The 20,768-nt window shown below is 47.4% G+C and overlaps 1 protein-coding gene across 1 annotated transcript in view; it reads right to left on the bottom strand.

Annotated features, from left to right (window-relative positions):
* Positions 1-315: 315 nt before the first annotated feature.
* Positions 316-20,768, bottom strand: part of LOC140721954 (C-type lectin domain family 9 member A-like) — a 114,331-nt gene continuing 93,878 nt past the window's right edge. Inside the window, exons 5-9 of the mRNA XM_073036778.1 lie at positions 17,457-17,573; positions 14,288-14,419; positions 11,243-11,385; positions 10,666-10,730; positions 316-1,268 (exon numbers count right to left, since the gene is read on the bottom strand). Coding sequence (XP_072892879.1) covers positions 1,070-1,268; positions 10,666-10,730; positions 11,243-11,385; positions 14,288-14,419; positions 17,457-17,573 — 656 coding nt within the window. The 3' untranslated portion in view covers positions 316-1,069. The remainder of the gene's footprint in view (positions 1,269-10,665; positions 10,731-11,242; positions 11,386-14,287; positions 14,420-17,456; positions 17,574-20,768) is intronic.

Below are 20,768 nucleotides of genomic sequence, written 5' to 3'. Positions count from 1 at the left end.
TAGGGGACGGAGTGTGATGGAGACAGGATGTGTGGAATAAGATGGCGCTGGCGGAAACGGGGAGGACTGTAAGGGAAGTCGTGAATGCCGGTGACGAGGATGGTCAGCTGGGAAGGAGGGTTCACGACGAACAGGAGACTGAAGACTCAATGAAACAGGAACACCTTCTTCCCCTCCGCCAGCATATTCTTGAACGCACCAGCACCACCTCCACATGTTTGTGGCATTTATTAACCTTTTGCATTTGACGTTAATTTTACATATTTGAGCCCTACGGATTCTTCAAAAGAACAAATCTCAGGTGGTCTAAGTCACAGATAATAAAACAGACAGTGAACCCGGTAGAAAAGATGCGATACAGGTGGACAGGACATTTGACACGTTGGCCTTCATCAGTCAGGACACTGAGTACGGGGGTCGGAGGTCACGTTGCAGTTGCAGATGACGTCGGTCAGGCCGCACTTGGAGTATGGAGTTCAGTTCTGCTTGCCTTGCTCTGAGAAAAATCTCAACGAACTGGAAAGATTGCAGGGGGAGATTTCCGAGGATGCTGCCGGGACAGGAGGGACTGAGTTATGGAGCGAGGTTGGGAATTCTGAGACTTTTTTCGGTGACCTTACAGAGGTGTACAGAACCTCGAGGGGTACAGATCAGGCGAATGCGTGCACTATATTTCCCCAGGACTGGGGTATCGAGAACATTAACGCAGATGATTGAGGTGAGAGTAGCTAAAGACAGAAGAGGGGAGCGAATTGAGTTAGATAAAAGGGACACAATGCAATGGGGAGACTGGGTAGAGACAGTAGAGAATCGAGGGAGAGACCGGGAACAGAATGGGTATTGGGAGAGAGGGGGTCAAGAAAGCGGGGTGAGTAAAATGGGGATGAAACTTTGAGGGGGGAGTAAAGAGGGATGGGAGAGATACTTTAGATGGACGAGGGTAAAGAGAGGGCAAGATGATGAGTAAAATTGCGATGGAAGATGAGAATAGGGTAAGGGTGAGGAGCAGCGGTACGGAAGGGGTAGTCTGAGTGGTTAAGAGAAATGGGGGAGAAAGAGGATTTTATCTTTATATTCCAGTCGGTCCCACTGGTTGTTGACAGAGATCCTTTATCATTTCATAAATATCCGGATACAAAAATTCGGACTTCTCACAGATGAAGCGTGCACGAACCTGACTGCAATCTTTAACCTCAGTGTCATTTGTACATTTACCGCATTGAAAGTCTCCACCGTTCATCCGGAACAGGACATTCGAAGCCACTTTCCTATCAAAGAGGGGTAAACAATTTCAACTCACCTCCAGCAGTCAGTCCCCAAAACCACTGATACCCTCCCGCGCCATTTACCTGTGGCAACTCAACATCTTCCACAACCCCACTTTCCCAGCACAGTCTCCAGAATACTCCCACTGACCCACTCTCTCCCTGCAGCCCTGTGTCAGTCTCCAGAATACTCCCACTGACCCACTCTCTCCCTGCAGCCCTGTGTCAGTCTCCAGAATACTCCCACTGACCCACTCTCTCCCTGCAGCCCTGTGTCAGTCTCCAGAATACTCCCACTGACCCACTCTCTCCCTGCAGCCCTGTGTCAGTCTCCAGAATACTCCCACTGATCCACTCTCTCCCTGCAGCCCTGTCTCAGTCTCCGGAATACTCCCACTTACCATCCTCTCCCTGCAGCCATGTGTCAGTCATTAAAGTAATCCCTTGCCGCACTCCCTACTCACAGATCGGTGCCAGAGACCAGAATAATAACAGTACCCAGTCTTGTCCTCACAGGCCCGTATCAGTCCCCAAAATATTCCCGCAGCGCCAGTGTCTCCCAATGCCCCATGTCAGTCCTCAAAATGCTCCCACTTCTTTACTGTCTCTCCACAGGCCTGTGTTTTCTGCCTAAGTACTCACACTCACCACTCCCACCACACAGATCAGTGTCAGTCCAAACTACACCCACTTCCTGACTCTCTCCCCACAGCCCCGTACCGGTCCCCGAAATAATCCCACTGTCCAACCCTCTTCTTAGAGAACTGTGGCAATCACCAAAACATCTCCCGCTTCCCATGCTCTCCCCACGGACATGTCTCGGTCCCCAGATTACTCCCACTGAACCATTCTCTCCCCACAGATCTGTGTCTGTCCCCAAAGTACACCCCTCCCTCATTCTTTCCCCACAGACATGTGCCAGGCCCCAAAGTGCTCCCACTGCCTCACTCTCTGCCACAACCTGGGCCAGTTCACAAAAGATCTCCATAGCTCCACTCTCTCCCTACGGCCCCGTGCTAGTCCCCAAAATACTTGCACTTCCCACTCTCACCTCAAGTTCCCGTGCGAGTCCCCACAATAATCCCAATCCCTAACCGTCTCCCTAAAGATCTCTGTCAACCACCAAAACACTCCCACTTCGCCCTCTCTTCCCACAGCCCATGTCAGTTCCCACATTTGGAGAAGGAAGTGTGAGAATCAGAACGGGGGTGTGGCGGGAGCCATTTTGATTTTTTCTTCTTCTCATCGGCGTTAAGAGAGGCGGGACTGCGCAGGCGTGTGACGTTGGGCAGTGAAGCGGGGAAGATTTAAAAGGAACACAGCTTTATACAGCGGGCAGCGGTGTGAGCCGGGAGCAGAGTGAAGGCTTAAGGGCTTTGCCTCAACGGGCTTAGGCGGAAAGGGGCGAGGCAAGGTCGGTTCAGTTTTTAATTTTCCCTGCTATTTGAGGAAAGGGGGGAATTATGAGCGTTAGGGCAGCTTGTTGTTCTCGGTGTTCGAATGAGGGAGGTCCCGGAGTCTCGTAGCCTCCTGGACGTGTACAGCTGCGCCAGGGGCGCCGAGCTGCAGCTCCTAAGGGATCGTGTTGGGGAACTGGAGCTGTCGCTCCATGATCTTCGTCTGGTCCGGGAGAGGAAGAAGATGATAGAGATGAGTTACAGGCAGGTGGTCACACCAGGGCCACGGGAGGCAGACAGGTGGGTCAGGGTTAGGGGAGGGAAGGGGAAGAGTCAGGTACTAGAGAGTACCCCAGTGGCTCTACTCCTTGACAATAAGTACTCCAGTTTGAGTACTGTTGGGGGGGGGGGGGGGGATGCAACCTACCTGGGGGAAACGACCGTGGCATTGCCACTGACTCAAAGAGTCCGGCCATGTAGTTCAGAAGGGTAGGGAAAGGAAGAGGAAGGCAGTATTAATAGGGGACTCGAAAGTCTGTGGACGCAGTCAGGAGACCCGGATGGTAGTTTGCCTCCCTCGTGCCAGGGTCCGAGATGGTTCTGATCGCGACCAGGATGTAATGAAGTGGGATAGTGAGTAACCAGAGGTCGTGGTACATATCGGTACCAATGACATAGGTAGGAAATGTGAAATTGTCCTGAAAGGCGAAGATAGGGAGAAAGGAAGGGAGTTGAGAAGAAGGACCGCAAACGCAGGAATCTCGGGAAAACTGCCTGTGCCACGCGACAGTGACAGTAGGGATGGAATGAGTTGGAGGATAAATGCGTGGCTGAAGTATTGGAGCAGGGGGTAGTGATTCAAGTTTCTGGATTACTCGGTCCTCTTTTGGGGCCGGCGTGACCTGTACAAGATAGATTCTGGCCGGGAGGTTTGCTAAGGCACCAGGGGAGACTTTAAAATGGAATGGCTGGGGGTGGGAATCAATTTGCAGAAACTAGGAAAGAGGAGGTTAGTTCACAAATAGAGAAAGCTAGTAGACAGTCTGTGGGGAGCATAAGCATGTGATAGAGAAGGGGAGCGCACAGACCAAAGATGTAGGGGAGAAGGAAGAAAAAAATAAAAATGTTGGTTGCACTGTTAGGGATAAACAAAGAGGAAGAGGTGGAGAGTTTCTTAAATGCATCTATTTTAATGGAGGAAGTGACAGTGGCCGGGCCTCCGGCACAGAGGACGGCCCTGTAGCTCAGAAGGGTCGGGATAGAAGAAAGAGGACCATAGTAATAGGGGACTCGATAGTCAGGGGTTCAGACAGGCGGTTCTGTGGAGGTGATCGGGAGTCCCGGATGGTAGTTTGCCTCCCTGGTGCCAGGGTCCGGGACGTTTCTGATCGCGTCCAAGATATCCTGAAGTGGGAGGGTGAGGAGCCAGAGGTCGTGGTACATGTAGGTACCAATGACATAGGTAGGAAAGGGGAAGAGGTCCTGAAACGAGAGTATAGGGAGTTAGGAAGGCAGTTAAGAAGAAGGACCGCAAAGGTAGTAATCTCGGGATTACTGCCTGTGCCACGCGACAGTGAGAGTAGGAATGGAATTAGGTGGAGGATGAATGCGTGGTTGAGGGATTGGAGCAGGGGGCAGGGATTCAAGTTTCTGGATCATTGGGACCTCTTCTGGGGCAGGCGTGACCTGTTCAAGAAGGACGGGTTACACTTGAATCCTGGGGGGACCAATATCCTAGCGGGGAGGTTTGCTAGGGCGACAGGGCAGACTTTAAACTAGTAAGATGGGGGGGGGGGGGGCGGAAATCAATTTGAGGAAACTGTGGGAGAGGAGGTTAGTTCACCAGTAGAGCAAGTAAGTAGACAGTGTGTGAGGGAGGAAAGGCAGGTGATGGAGAAGGGATGCGCTCAGCCCGAAGTTGTAGGGGAGAAGAAAGAAAAGGATAATAAATTTGAATGCATTGCTAGGGAGGAAAAGAGCGGATAAGGTGGAGAGTATCTTAAATGTATCTATTTTAATGCTAGGAGCATTGTAAGAAAGGTGGATGAGCTTAAAGTGTGGATTGATACCTGGAATAATGATGTTGTAGCTATTAGTGAAACATGGTTGCAGGAAGGGTGTGATTGGCAACTAAATATTCCTGGATTTAGTTGCTTCAGGTGTGATAGAGTAGGAGGGGCCAGAGGAGGAGGTGTTGCATTGCTTGTCCGAGAAAATCTTATGGCGGTGCTTTGGAAGGATAGATTACAGAGCTCCTCTAGGGGGGTTATTTGGGTGGAATTGAGGAATGGGAAAGGTGTAGTAACACTGATAGGAGTGTATTATAGGCCACCTAATGGGGAGCGTGAGTTGAAAGAGCAAATGTGTAAGGAGATAGCAGATATTTGTAGTAAACACAAGGTGGTGATTGTGGGAGATTTTAATTTTCCACACATAGATTGGGAAGCTCATTCTGTAAAAGGGCTGGATGGTTTAGAGTTTGTGAAATGTGTGCAGGATAGTTTTTTGCAACAATACATAGAAGTACCGACTAGAGATGGGGCAGTGTTGGATCTCCTGTTCGGGAATGCGATAGGTCAGCTGACAGATGTATGTGTTGGGGAGCACTTCGGGTCCAGTGATCACAATAGCATTAGCTTCAATATAATTATGGGGAAGGACAGGACTGGACCTTGAGTTGAGATTTTTGATTGGAGAAAGGCTAACTTTGAGGAGATGCGCAGCGATTTAGAGAGAGTGGATTGGGTCAAGTTGTTTTATGGGAAGGATGTAATAGAGAAATGGAGGTCATTTAAGGGTGAAATTATCAGGGTACAGAATCTTTTTGTTCCTGTTCGGTTGAAAGGAAAGGTTAAAAGTTTGAAAGCGCCATGGTTTTCAAGGGATATTAGAAACTTGGTTCGAAAAAAGAGGGATTTCTACAATAGATATAGGCAGCATGGAGTAAAGGAATTGCTCGAGGAATATAAAGAATGTAAAAGGGAACTTAAGAAAGAGATTAGAAAAGCTAAAAGAAGTTACGAGTTTGGTTTGGCAAATAAGGTGGAAGTAAATCCGAAAGGCTTCTACAGTTATATTAAAAGCAAGAGGATAGTGAGGGATAAAATTGGTCCCTTAGAGAATCAGGGTGGTCAGCTATGTGTGGAGCCAAGGGAGATGGGAGAGATTTTGAACGATTTCTTCTCTTCGGTATTCACTAAGGAGAAGGATATTGAATGGTGTAAGGTGTGGGAAACAAGTAGGGAGGTTATGGAACCTATGACAATTAAAGAGGTGGAAGTACTGGCTCTTTTATGAAATTTAAAAGTGGATAAATCTCCGGGTCCTGACCGGATTTTCTCCAGGACCTTGAGGGAAGTTTGTGTAGAGATAGCAGGAGCTCTGACGGAGATCTTTCAGATGTCATTAGAAACGGGGATTGTGCCGGAGGATTGGCGTATTGCTCATGTGGTTCCATTGTTTAAAAAGGGTTCTAGAAGTAAGCCTGGCAATTATAGACCTGCCAGTTTGACATCAGTGGTGGGTAAATTAATGGAAAGTATTCTTAGAGATAGTATTTATAATTATCTGGATAGACAGGATCTGATTAGGAGTAGCCAGCATGGATTTGTGCGTGGAAGGTCATGTTTGACAAACCTTATTGAATTTTTTGAAGTAGTTACGAGGAATGTTGACGAGGGTAAGGCAGTGGATGTAGTCTATAAGGACTTCAGCAAGGCCTTTGAAAAGTTCCACATGGAAGGTTAGTTAAGAAGGTTCAGTCGTTAGGTATTAATGCTGGAGTAATAAAATGGATTCAACAGTGGCTAGATGGGAGAAGCCAGAGAGTAGTGGTGGATAATTGTTTATCGGGATGGAGGCCGGTGACTAGCGGGGTGCCTCAGGGATCTGTTTTGGGCCCAATGTTGTTTGTAATATACATAAATGATCTGGATGATGGGGTGGTAAATTGGATTAGTAAGTATGCTGGTGATACTAAGGTAGGAGGTGTTGTGGATAATGAGGTGGGTTTTCAAAGCTTGCAGGGAGATTTATGCCGGTTAGAAGAATGGGCTGAACGTTGGCAGATGGAGTTTAATGCTGAGAAGTGTGAGGTTCTACATTTTGGCAGGAATAATCCAAATAGAACATACAGGGTAAATGGTAGGGCATTGAGGAATGCAGTGGAACAGAGAGATCTAGGAATAACAGTGCATAGTTCCCTGAAGGTGGAGTCTCATGTAGATAGGGTGGTGAAGAAGGCTTTTGGAACGCTGGCCTTTATAAATCAGAGCATTAAGTACAGAAGTTGGGATGTAATGTTAAAATTGTACAAGGCATTTGTAAGGCCAAATTTGGAATATTGTGTACAGTTCTGGTCACCGAATTATAGGAAAGATATCAATAAATTAGAGAGAGTGCAGAGAAGATTTACTAGGATGTTACTTGGGTTTCAGCACTTAAGTTACAGAGTAAGGTTGAACAAGTTAGGTCTCTATTCATTGGAGCGTAGAAGGTTGAGGGGGGATTTGATCGAGGTATTTAAAATGTTGAGAGGGATACATAGAGTTGACGTGAATAGGCTGTTTCCATTGAGAGTAGGGGAGATTCAAACGAGAGGACATGATTTGAGAGTTAGGGGGCAAAAGTTTAAGGGAAACACGACGGGGTATTTCTTTACTCAGAGAGTGATAACTGTGTGGAATGAGCTTCCTGTAGAAGTAGTAGAGGCCAGTTCAGTTGTGTCATTTAAGGTAAAATTGGATAGGTATATGGACAGGAAAGGAGTGGAGGGTTATGGGCTGAGTGCGGGTAGGTGGGACTAGGTGAGATTAAGAGTTCGGCACGGACTAGGAGGGCCGGAATGGCCTGTTTCCGTGCTGTGATTGTTATATGGTTATTATATGGTTAATACTAGTAGAATTATAAGAAAGGTGGATGAGCTTATAGTATGGATTGATAACTGGAAATATGATGTTGTAGCAATTAGTGAAAAATGTTTGCAGGAGGGGTGTGACTGGCAACTAAATATTCGTGGATTTCGTTGCTTCTGGTGTGATTGAATCGGAGGGGCAAGAGGGGGAGGTGTGGCATTGCTTGTCAAAGAAAATATTACAGAGGTGGCAAGGCAGGATAGACTAGTGGGTTCGTCTAGGGAGACTATCTGTGTGGAATTGAGGAATGGGAATGGTGTAGTAACAATTGCAGACCACCTAATGGGGAGCCTGAATTGGAGCAACAAATTTGTAAGGAGATCGCAGGTATTTGTAGTGATTGTGGGAGATTTTAATTTTCCACACATAGACTGGGAAGCCGATTCTGTTAAAGGGCTAGATGGTTTGGAGTTTGTAAAATGTGTGCTGGATATTTATTTTAAAGAAATACATAGAAGTAACAACTGGAGAAGGGGCAGTGTTGGATCTCCTGATAGGGAATGAGATTGGTCTGCTGACCGAGCTATGATTTGGGGATCACTTCGGGTCCAGTGATCACAATACCATTAGTTTCAATATAATTATAGAGAAAGATAGAACTGGACACAGAGTTGAGATTTTTGATTGGAGAAAGGCTCACTTTGAGCAGATGCGAATGGATTTAGATGGAGTGGATTGGGACGATTTGTTTTATGGGAAGATCGTAATAGAGAATTGGAGGTAATTTAAAGTTGAACATTTGAGGGTACAGAGCTTTTTATGCTCCTGTTAGATTGAAAGGAAAGTTTAAAAGTTTGAGAGAGCCATGGTTTTCAAGGGATATTGGAAACCTGATTCGGAAATAAGAGAGAGATCTGCAATAAATATAGGCAGCATGGAGTAAATGAGGTGCTCGAAGAATATAAAGATATAAAAAGAATCTTAAGAAAGAAATTAGTAAGCTAATAGAATATATGAGGTTGCTTTGGTAAGTAGGGAAAATAAATCCAAAGTGTTTCTGCAGTTATGTTAATAGCAAAAGGATAGTGAAGGATGAAGTTCGTCCCTTAGAGAATCAGAGGGGACAGCTAATTGTGGAGCCAAAAATAGATGGGTGAGATTTTGACCAATTTATTTTCATCGTTATTCACTGAGGAGAAGGATATTGAATTATCAAAATAAGGCAAACATTAGGGTAGTTATGGAAGCTATGCTAATTAAAGAAGAGTAAGTACTGGAGCTTTTAAGGAATGCAAAAGGTGGATAAGTCTCCGGGTTCTGATAAGTTAGTGTAGAAATAGCAGAGTCTCAGATGTCATTAGAAACGGGGATTGTGCCAGAGAATTGGCGTATTGCTCATGTGGTTCCATTGTATAAATAGGAATCTAAGAGTAAACCTAGCAATTATAGCGTGCAGGTTTGCAGTCGGTGGTGGGTAAACTAATGGAAAGTAGTTTTCGAGATGTTAAAAATAATTTTCTGTATAGACAGGGTCTGATTAGGAGCAGTCAACATAGATTTGTGCTTGAAAGCTCATGTTTGACAAACATTATTGAATTTTTTGAAGAGGTTACGAGGAAAGCTGACGAGGGAAAAACAGTGGGAATTGTCTATAAGGACTTCAGTAAGGCCTTTGACAAGGTTCCACACGGAAGGTTAGTTAGGAAGGTTCAATCGTTAAGTATTAATATTGAAGTAGTAAAATTCATTCAACAGTGGCTGGATGGGAGATGCCAGAGAGCAGTGGTGGATAACTGTTTGTCAGTTTAGAGGCCGGTGACTAGTGGTGTGCCTCAGGGATCTGTACTGGGTCCAATGTTGTTTGTCGTATACATTAATGATCTGGATAACGGGGTGGTAAATGGGATTAATAAATATGCAGCTGATGCTAAGATAGGTGCCGTTGTAGACAAAGAAGTTGGTTTTCAAATCTTGCAGAGAGATTTAGGCCAGAAGAAGGAGTGTGCTAGAAGATAGCAGCTGGAGGTTATGCTGATAAGAGTGAGGTGCTACATTTTGGTAGGACTCATCAAAATAGGATATACATGGTAAATGGTAAGGCATTGAGGAATGCAGTAGAACAGAGTGATCTAGGAATAATGGTGCATAGTTCCCTGAAAGTGGAACCTCATGTGTATAGGATGGTGAAGAAAGCTTTTGTTATGCTGGACTTTATAAATCAGAGCAGTGAGTATAGGAGTTGGGATGTAATGTCAAAATTGTACAAGGCATTGGTGAAGCCAAATTTGGAGTTTTGTGTACAATTCTGTCACCGAATTATAGGAAAGATGTCACCAAAATAGATGGAGTACAGAGGAGATTTACTTGAATGTTACCTGTGTTTCAGCACCTAAGTTACAGAGAAAGGTTGAACAAGTTAGGTCTTTATTCTTTGGAGCGTAGAAGGGGAGAGGGGAATTGAGAAAAGTATTTAATATTATAAGTGGGATAGGTAGAGTTGACGTAGACAGGCATTTTCCATTGAGTGTATGGGAGATTCGAACAAGAGGACATGAGTTGAGAGTTAACAGGCAAAACTTTATGGGCAACACGTCTTTCCTCAGAGAGTGGTAGCTGTGTGGAACGAGCTTCCAGTAGAAGTGGTAGAGTTTGATTCTGTCATTTAAAAGAAGAATAGATAGATTTTGTACAGAAATTGAAATGAGAGTTCTGAGCTGAGTGCAGGTAGGTGGAGCTAGGTGAGAGTAAGCTTTCGGCACGGACTAGCAGTGTCGGAATGGCCTGTTTCCGTGCTGTAATTATTATATGGCAATATGGTTGTATTAGATTTAATGCACACTCTCTACCAACAGTCCGTGTCGATCCCGAAACAAATCCAATTACCCATTTTCTCACCGCAGAACTTTCTCTCTCTCCAAAGTGCCCCGATTACCCACTCTCTCCCCATAGCCCTTTTCAGTCCGTCAATTCATACCAATGCCCACTCCCTTTAGCAACTCGTGTGTGACCACAAACTAATCCCACTGCACACAACCTTCCCCCAGCCTGTGCCAGTCCCCAAAATCAATCCACTGCCCACTCGCTTCTCGCAGCCTGTATCAATCCGACTACCCTTTTTCTCTCAGAAACATGCAAGATCCCAAATCTCACCCGTCTTTGCATTTTCCAATCCAATATGAAATGCCTTTGTCGCGGTCAGCTTTGACAACAAAATTCTGTAAAATTAAATTGCTATCATTATCGATTGAATTTGAGTAAAATTTAAAGAGCATCCCTTTCTGTTTGACCCCTGGAGAGTTTGAAGAGCTTGTATTGAAGGAGCTGAATTCTCTGTCTCACCACAGGAGAATGTGATGGCACGGTATGGAGGGAGCCTCACTCTGTGTCTGAACCCGGGAGTGTATGATGTGACCGTGTGGAGGGAGTTTCACTCTGTGTCTGACCCCGGGAGTGTGTGATGGGACGGTGTGGAGGGAGATTCACTCTGTGTCTGACCCCGGGAGTGTGTGATGGGACGGTGTGAAGGGAGATTCACTCTTTGTCTGACCACGGGAGTGTGTGATGGGACGGTGTGGAGGGAGATTCACTCTGTTTCTGACCCCGGGAGTGTGTGATGGGACGGTGTTTGGAGATTCACTCTGTGTCTGACCCCGGGAGTGTGTGATGGAACGGTGTGGAGGGAGCTTCACTCTGGTCTAGATATATCTTCAGTCGATCTGACACGTACCTCTTCTTCTGCTGAATTTATTTCAAGAAGTTTAGAATGAGAGTCCGAACAATACAGCCTCGCTTTATCGTAGGAAAATTTAAAGGTGGATATAAAATAACAGCCGCCTTCATTTCCGATCCAGTACTGGGAACAATTTTGCTCTGGAAAATAGGAAGAAGGAACAGTGAATCTCCCTGCTTACGGTCTATTGCATCCGCTGTGAGTCAAACATCGAAAGAGGATCCCTCCTCACCGTCCCATCAGACACAACTGATCAAGTACAGAATGAAACCGCCTACTCACCGATCCCTTGACACACTCCCATGTCAAACACAGAAAGGCGATCCCTCCTCACCGTCTCATCACACACTCCCCTAGTCAGACACAGAGTGAAGCTCCCACCATACCGTCCGATCGCACATTCCCGGGGTCAGACACAGAAAGGAGCTCTCTCCACATCGTTCCATCACACACTTCCGGTGTCAGACACTGTGGAACTTCATATCGCATACTCCAGGGGGCAGACACTACATGAATCTCCCTCCACACTGTCCCATCAAACAATCCTTGGGTCGGTCACAGTGCTGCTCCACCAGACCGTCCCAGCACACACTCCTGTTAGAAAGAAAACGAAGCTTCCTCCAGACCGTCCAATCACATACTCCTGTAGTCAGACCCCGAGTGAAACTCCCTCCACACGGTCACGTCACGCACTCGCGGGTTCAGACACAGAGTGTATCACCCTCCACACTGCCCCATCACACACTCCTGGGGTCAGCTATAAGTGATGATCCCTCCATAGCATTCCATCACACGCACACTGTGTCATTCACAAAGTGAAGCTCCTTCACATCACCCTGTCACAGTCGACAGAGGTCAGACGCAGAGTGACACTCCCTCCATACAGTCCCATCACACTCCCAGGGGTTTCACCCAGTGTGAGCTCCGTATTGCAATGTCCCATCAGACACTCCCGTAAAAGACAGAGTGATGTTCCCTCCTCACTCTCCCTTTGCTCATTCCTGGGGTTAGACACAGACTGATGCTCCCTGCAGAACATCCCATCGCAAACACACTGTGTCAGACAGAGAGTAAAGCTCACTCCACACTGCCCATCACACACTCTTGGGGTCAGACACAGGGTGAGACTCCATCGAAACTGCTCCATTATACGTTCCCGGGGTCAAATACAAACTACCCTCGCACCCTTCTATAACATATTCCCGTCGCCAGAATTAAACTGAAGCTCGTTCCTGAGGGACAGACAGAAATAGAATTTCACTCCCTACCGTACCGTCACACACTCCCGGGGTGAGACATATGAATTAGCTTCCTCCGCAAATTTCCAATCACGCAACCCGTTGCCAGACACTGAGGGACTCTCCTTTAGCACTGTCCCATCACAGAATCCAGAATTCAACATGCAGTGGAAATCCCTTATACTATTACATCATACACACCCGGGGTCAGACACAGAGTGAAGCTCTCTCTTGCTACGGCCCCATCACACACTCATGGATTCAGACTGCACGCTGCTTACTGTCAAATCACACGCTCTTACGGATAGACACAGAGTGAATCTCCCTCCACACCGTCCCACCACACACACCCGGGGTCAGATACGGAGTGAATCTCCCTCCACACCGTCCCATCACACACTCCCGAGATCAGACACAGAATGAATCTCCCTCCAAGCCATCCCATCACACACTCCCGAGTTCAGAATCGCAATGAAACTACGTCGGCACCGTCCCATCACAGGCACCCGGTGTCAGTTATAGAGTGAAGGTCCCTGCAGAACATTCAATCACACACTTTCTGATTGGGCAGACAGAAATTTGGGTTCCATCCACAACGTCACGTCACACACTCTCAGGGACAGAAGAAGGAAGTTATTGTCTGACGATCCCATTATACTCTCCAGGTGTCAAACACAGAGTGAGTCTCCTACCACACTGTCCCATCACACAAGAACGTGGTCAGTCTCAGACTGAAGCTTACTCTCCACCACACTATCACACACTCCTCGGGTCAAACATGCTCACTGCATGCTCTCCCGTCACGAGGTCTTGCGGACAAAAACTGAGTGAGCCTCCCTCCACACTACCCCAACACACTCCCTATGGTCAGATAGGAAATGAAACACTCTCTGCACGATCCCGCCGCATGCTCCCGTGGTCATACACAGTATGATGCTCCTTCTACCCGGTGACATCAAATAACACAGGGGTCAGAGAACGGGCGATGCTCATCCCCCCCTCCCACACCGTCCAATCACACGCTGCAGGGGTCAGACACAAAGGGAAGCTGCCTCCACACCGTCACATCACACATTCCCGAGCCTATCACATTATAAATCTCCCTCCTTACGCCGTCCCTACATCACACACCTCCTGGCGAGTCACAGAGTGAAGATCTCTCTGAACCGTCCCATCACGCTCAGCTGTTCTCACACACAAAGCACAGTTCAACCCCCGCTCTCCCATGGCACACTGACGGGTTCAGAGTCGCTCCACAACATCCAGTCACACAATCCGGTGATATATAGAATGAACGTCCCTCTACACTGTGCCCTCAAACAGTCCCGGAGTCAGATACAGACGCTATCTCTCTACGATCCCAATACTCACTCCGGGAGTCAGTCACAGAGTGAAGCTCCATCCACATTGTCCCATCACACGCACCCAGATTAAGACGCAGAGTGATGTTCCCTCTGTTCCGTCCCATTCCTCACTCTGGGATTCAGACACAGACGGAAACTGTCTCTCCACGATCCCATCACACACTCCCGAATTCAGACACATAGCGAAGCCCCCGCTGCACCGTCTCGTCGAACCCTCCCGGATTCAAAGTGAAACGATCTGTCCACGGTGCCAAAACACACTTCAGGGGACAGACATTCTCCACGCAGCCCCATAACACACTCACCGGGTCAAACACAGAGTGAATAATCCTCCACACCATCTCATCACACACTCCCGATGTCAAGCACAGAGTGACGCTTCCTCTCTCCATGCCTGTCCTGTGATGAGGAGCGGCTGAAAGAGGGGGATGATGCCTCACCTCTTCTGCTGGTCAACAATTCACAGATTTGAGCCTTAGTTTCGTTGAAAGATCTGTACTTCATTTCCATCTCAGTGAACTGGTGACGGAGATCGCTGTTCATTCGTTTAAGAGACTGAGGAATCTGTGATACTGAGAGAGATGGTGCAGGATGTTTAGCGTTTACAGTAACACGTGAGTCAGCGTCACGCTACCGAACGGGTCACAGAGAGTGTTGTGTCAGTGTCACGGTGAGGGGTGTCACAGTGAAGGATGTGCTGTGGGTACAGTGAGAGGCGTCGGCGCCACCTTGAGGGGCGTGTCTGTGTCACGCTGAGGGGTTATCAATGTCCCGGTGAAGGTTTCGTTGTTACCTTAGGGGTTTGCGTCAGTATCGTGCGGGGCATGTCCGAGTTGCTGTGAGGAACGTGTCGGTGTCACTGTGATAGGTGTTTCTGTGCCCCGGCGGGAGGTGTACCGGGTCACAATGACGTGTCACGGTGACATGGTGTGGGGTGAGCTGGTTGCAAAGGGAAGTGTATGTCAGTGCCACGGTGAGAGACATGTCATGGCCACGGTGTGTGTGAGAGTGACACGCTGAGGTGTGCGTCGGTGCAAAGGAGAGTTCTATGTCGATGTCATTGTGTCATTGTGAATTCAGTTGTCGGTATCTGTTAAGGGGTTTGCCTGTGTCAGGGTGAGGTGAGGGTAATTGCCTCAATGAGCAATACATCGGCGTTGTGTTGAGGGGTGATCCTGTCTCGGTAAGGGGTGTTACAGTGACGTGTGAGTCTTTGTCACGATGCGGTGCAGAGCGGATCGCGCTAAGGTGCGTGAAGGTGTCACGGTGTACGGTACCTCACTGTCACTGTGTAGAGCTGTGTGTCGGTGTCGATTGAGGAGTTTATCTGTGACACATTCAGGGGTATGTCGATATTACAGCGAGGGGTACGTTGCGGTCAGTGTGACAGCCACGTGTGTATCACGGCGATGGTCGTGTCAGTGTCGCAGTTAGGAGTGTATCTGTGTCTCGTTGATGGTCGTGTTCGTGCTACGGTAACAGCATTGTTGATGTTATGGTTAACGGCGTGTCGGTGTCAGCATGAGTCCTGATTGTGTTCCGGGAAAGGCCGTGTTTCTTCACGGTTAGAGGTGTGTCCGTGTTATAGAACATAGAATAGTACAGCACAGTACAGACCCACAATTTTTTCCGACCCCTTAAACGCTGCCTCTCTTATAACCTACCACCTTAAACTCTTCCATATACTTGTCTTGTAGGCTCTTAAATACCACTAGTGTATGTGCCTCTACCACTGAGACAGGCAGTGAATTCCACTCACCAACCACTGAGTAAAAAAAACGACCTCTAATATCCCCTTTGAACATCCCACCACTTACCTTAAAGCCGTGTCCTCTTGTACTGAGCAGTGGTGACCTGGGGAAGAGGTGCTGGCTGTCCACTCTATCTATTCCTCTTAATATCTTGTATAACTCTACCTTGTCTTGTCTCATCCACCTTCCCTCCAAATAGTAAAGCCGTAACTGCCTTAATCTCTGATCATAATGCAGACACTCTGAACCATGCAGCATCCTGGTAAATCTCCTCTGCACACTTTCTAACGCTTCCACAGCCGGCCTACAGTGAGGATATCAGAACGGGACACCAGTACTCCAAGTGTGGCCTAACCAGGGCTTTATGGAGCTGCATCATTACCTCGCGACTCTTAAACTCTATCCCTCGACTTATGAAAGCTAACAACCATAATAGTTTTAACTATCCTATCTACCTGTGAGGCAACTTTCAGGGATCTGTGGACATGTACCCCCAGTTCCCTCTGCTCCACCACACTACCAAGTACCCTGCCATTTACGTTGTACTCTGCCTTGGAGTTCGCCCTTCCAAAGTGTACCACCTCACACCTCTCCGGGTTGAACTCCATCTGCCACCTCTCAGCCCACTTCCGCATCCTATCAAATTCTCTCTGCAATCTTCGACAATCCGTAACACTATCCAACAAGACCACCAAACATTGTGTAGTCTCCAAACTTGCTCACCCGCACTTCTGCCCCCAAATCCATGTCGTTAATAAAATCACGAAAAGCAGAGGTACTAGAACCGATCCTTGTGGAACACCACTAGTCACAGCCCTCCAATTCGACTGTATTCCCTCCACCACGACACTCTGCTTTCTCCAGGCTAGCCCATTGTGAATCCAACTGGCCAAGCGTCCCTGGATCCCATGCCTTCTGACTTTCTAAATAAGCTCTCCTGTGTGGAACTTTGTCAAATGCCTTACTAAATTCCATGTAGATCACAACCACTGCTCTACCCTCATCTGTATGTCTGGTCACCTCCTCAAAGAATTCTATCGGGCTTGTTAGACACGATCTGCCCTTCACAAAACCAAGCTGACTGTCCCTGTTCAGACCATGATCTCTAAATGCCCATTGGTTTTATCTCTAAGAATCTTTTCCAACAGCTTTTCCACCACGGACAGAACACTCATTGGGTTATAATTACCCGGACTATCCCTACCTCCTTATTTGAACAGGAGGGCAAAATGCGCCTCCCTCCAATCCTCCCGGAATATTCCCGTGGACCACGCGGACATAACGATCCTACTCAGAGGCTCAACAATCTCTTCTCTCCCCTCGTGAAGCAGCCTGGGGAATGTTCTGTTAGGCTGCGGTGACTTATCTGTCTGAATGTATTTAATCAACTACAACAGCTCCTCTCTCTTAGTATCAACATGCTCCTGAACATCAAACTCCCTCATATTGTCCTCACCGTCATCAAGTTCCCTCTCATTGGTGAGGACTTCGCTCACTTCCACAGTCTCCAGGCACATCTTCCCACATTTATCTATAATCGCTCCTGCCTTCACTCCTGTCATCCTTTTGTTCTTCATATAATTGATGAATGCCTTGGAGTTTTCCTTTACCCCACTCACCAAGGCCTTCCCTTGCTTCCTTCTGTCTGTCAACAGCGCCTTCTTCATCTCTTTTCTTTCTAACCTACGTTCCTCAATAGATCCATCTGATCCTTGCTTCCTAATCTTCATGAACTCTGCCTTCTTCCATCGGTGTTACGATAAGGCGGGTGTTGGTTTCATAGTTGTGTTTTACAATTTCTATATATTGCACTCTCTTTGCTTACGGTCTGACTCCATCCAGAGATCTTTCCACTCACCATGGATCGAGAGACCGACCACAGTCACAATGAGGGCGAACGTAACTAGGCAGAGTAGGCAGATCAGACGGTACGGTCTATTTCCGATCTTCACTTTCGACTCCCGTTCTTGCGCAGCTGTGAAGATACCATACGACCATAAGATCACAATAAATATTTAATAAGACAATAGGAGCTACTTAATGAACACTTTACATCAGTATCTTAGTGATTAGTGATAACTTGCAGCAGACTGCAAGGCCTAAGCATGTAGATGTTAAGAAAGAGTATGTAATGGAGCATTTGGAAAACATCACATTGGATAAGTCATCGGTACCGGACGAAATACACCCCAGGCAACCGTAGGAGGCGAGGGAAGAGATTGCTGAGGCTCTGTCAATGGTCTATGCATTATCAATGGAGACGTGGGAGGTTCCGGCGGATTGGAAGATTGCGGATGTTGTTCGTTTATTCAAGAACGGGAGAAGAGATAGCCCAGGAAATTATAGATCAGTGAGTCTTACCTCAGCGGTTTGTAAGTTGATGGAGAATATCCTGAGAGGCAGGATTTTTGAACATTTGGAGAGGAATAATATGTTTAGGATTTGTCGGCATGTGTTTGTAAAGGGCAGATTGTGCCTTACGAGACTGGTTGATTTTTTGTGGGGATGTGACTAAACTCATTGATAACGAAGAGCAGTTGATGCAGTGTATATGGATTTCAGCAATGCATTTTATAAGGTACCCCATGCAAGGCTTCCTGAGAAAGTAAGGAGGAATGGAATCAAGGAGACATTGCTTTGTGGCTCCACAACTGGCTTGCCCACAGAAGGCAAAGAGTGGTTGTAGACGGGTCATATTCTGCATGGAAATCGGTCACCAGTGGAGGGCATCAGGGATCAATTCTGGGACCCTTATTCTTCGTGACTTTTATAAGTTAACTAGCTGAAGATGTGGAGGAATGGTTCTTAAGTTTGCTGATGACACAATGTTTGGAGGTGTTGTGGATAGCTGGAGGGCTGTCAGAGGATACAGCGGGACATTGATAGGGTGCACAACCGGGCTAAGAAATAGCATATGGAGTTCAAACCAGCTAAGTGTGAAGTGGTTCATTTTGGTAGGTCAAATACGATGGAAGATTACATTACTAATGGTAAGACTCTCGACACTGTGTAGAATCAGAGGGATCTTGGTGTCCTAGCACAAAGCAGTTGCGCAGGTCGACTCTGTGTTTAAGAAGACGTACGGTGTTTAGGCCTTCGTCAATCGTGGAATTGAATTTAGGAGCCGAGACGTAATGTTGCAGCTATATAGGAACCTGGACATACCCTACTTGGAGTACTGTGCTCAGTTCTGGTCGCCTCACTATAGGAAAGTCGTAGAATCCATAGAAAGGGTGCAGAGGAGATTGACAAGAATGTTTACTGGATTTGAGAGCATGCCTTATGAGAATAGGTTGAGTGAAATCAGCCTTTTCTCCTTGGAGCAACGGAGGATGAGAGGTGACCTGATAGAGGTGTATAAGATGAGGAGAGGCATGGATCGGGCGGATAGTCAGAGGATTTTTCCCAGGACTGAAATCGCTCGCAGAAAAGGATATGCTTTTAAGGCGCTTGGAAGGAGGTACTGAGGAGATGTCCTTTTTTTTTTACTCAGACAGTGGTGAGGCTGTAGGAAGCGGTGGTGGAGGCGAAACCGATAGGGTCTTTCATAGGACTCATGCATGGCTACATCGAGCTTAGAAAAATAGAGGGTTCTGGGTAAAGCCTTGGTAGTTCGAAGGTAGGGACGTGTTCGTTTCAACTTTTTGGCCGAAGAGCCTGCATTGTGCTGTATGTTTTCTATGTTTCAGTGTTTCTATATACATCACAAACAGGAGAGGCCCTGCAGAATAAAGAGTCACAGTTACAGAGAGAGGGCAGTGCCGGCAGACGATAAGGTACAAGAGGCCAGGACGATGTAGATCGTGAGGTCAGGAGTCCGCCTGAACGTCCTAGGTGGCCGTTCTATAATCCGATTGAAACGTGCTTTCGTACCTTTCTCCCCGATGGGAGGGAGTGCAGCTGGGTTGGGTGATGGTCTATGGTTATACTGGCTGCTTCACGGAGACAGCAGGAAATGTAGACAGTGTGCACGGAGAGAACAGGTCAGATTTCCATCTTTGGAGTAAGACAGCAGAACGGCTGATTAGGGCCGTGCAGTAGACGTGAAGGATAGGGACTTCAATGAGCTATTGTTGGACTGCTCTGTATAAGGGGGTGGTGCCAGGGGAGATTAGACTGACCGATTTGATTGCAGAGGACCTGTTTGTCCTGATTAATTGATAAAATGCACACTGACTTTAACAATTATTGTTACAAGGTCCCAGATGGTAGAGCACTCTGAGAAATGGAAGAAAGGAAGGGAGGAACGAAGAAAGAACGGAGCGGTGAGAGAGACAGGGAGGGGGGAGATTCTGAAGGTGGAAGATGGAGGAACGAGAGAGATACTGGATGGCCTGAGACCAGACAGAGTTGTCGGGCTAATTTGCTCGGGAAGGACAGATCAGGCACGGGGAGTAGATGTAATCTACCTGGACATTAACAAGGCTCAGATGGTACATTGCTCTGGAAGATGATAGTACAGGAGTCGGGAGGTCACGTTACAGATGTACAGTGACGCCGCTCTTGTTCAGTGTCGATCGCCCTGTTATAGGAAAGGCCGCGATGCCGGAATGTTTATGAGTATGTTGGAATTGGGGGAGTGAGACATGGAGAGAGGTTGGGCAGGTCGGGATTTTATTCCTTGTATCACAGGGGTGACCTTACAGAGTTGTATAAAACCTCGAGGTGCACAGGCAGGGTGAACAAGAACAGAGGTTCCTCAGGTCCGGGGTATCGGGAACCAGAGGGCACAGGATTGAGGTGAGAGTCGATGGCGTGGAAGGAGAGAGATGTGTGAGGGAGTGGTGTTATAGAGGAAGGAGGTAGACAGGGACGAGAGGGGTAAATAGGAAGTGAGAGTGAGAGCATAGGGTTGGAGAGAGAGACGGAGAGTGGGGCGGAGGGGGAAGAGTGGGGATATGGGGAGAAACAGGGGAATAGATGGGGAAAAGTTTGTAGTAGATTAGTTGGGGAGAATCGGGAAACGAGTAGAGGAGGCGACTGGGGTAGGACCGGGGCAGAGAGAGAGGGGTGGGTAGTGTGGGAAGATGGGGCAGTGAGAGTAGGGCAGAGAGAAGGAGGAGAACGAGGATGTTGCCGGATTGGAGGGAGAAATTTATAGATAGAGATCGGGCAGGTTGGGACTTTAATTATTGGAGTGTTGGGATGACCATACAAAGGCGTATGAAAC

This window comes from Hemitrygon akajei, unplaced genomic scaffold (genome assembly GCF_048418815.1).
Source record: "Hemitrygon akajei unplaced genomic scaffold, sHemAka1.3 Scf000065, whole genome shotgun sequence".
Lineage (NCBI taxonomy): Eukaryota > Metazoa > Chordata > Chondrichthyes > Myliobatiformes > Dasyatidae > Hemitrygon > Hemitrygon akajei.
Note: the sequence above shows the minus strand (reverse complement) of the source record. Positions and strands in the feature narration are given on the sequence as shown.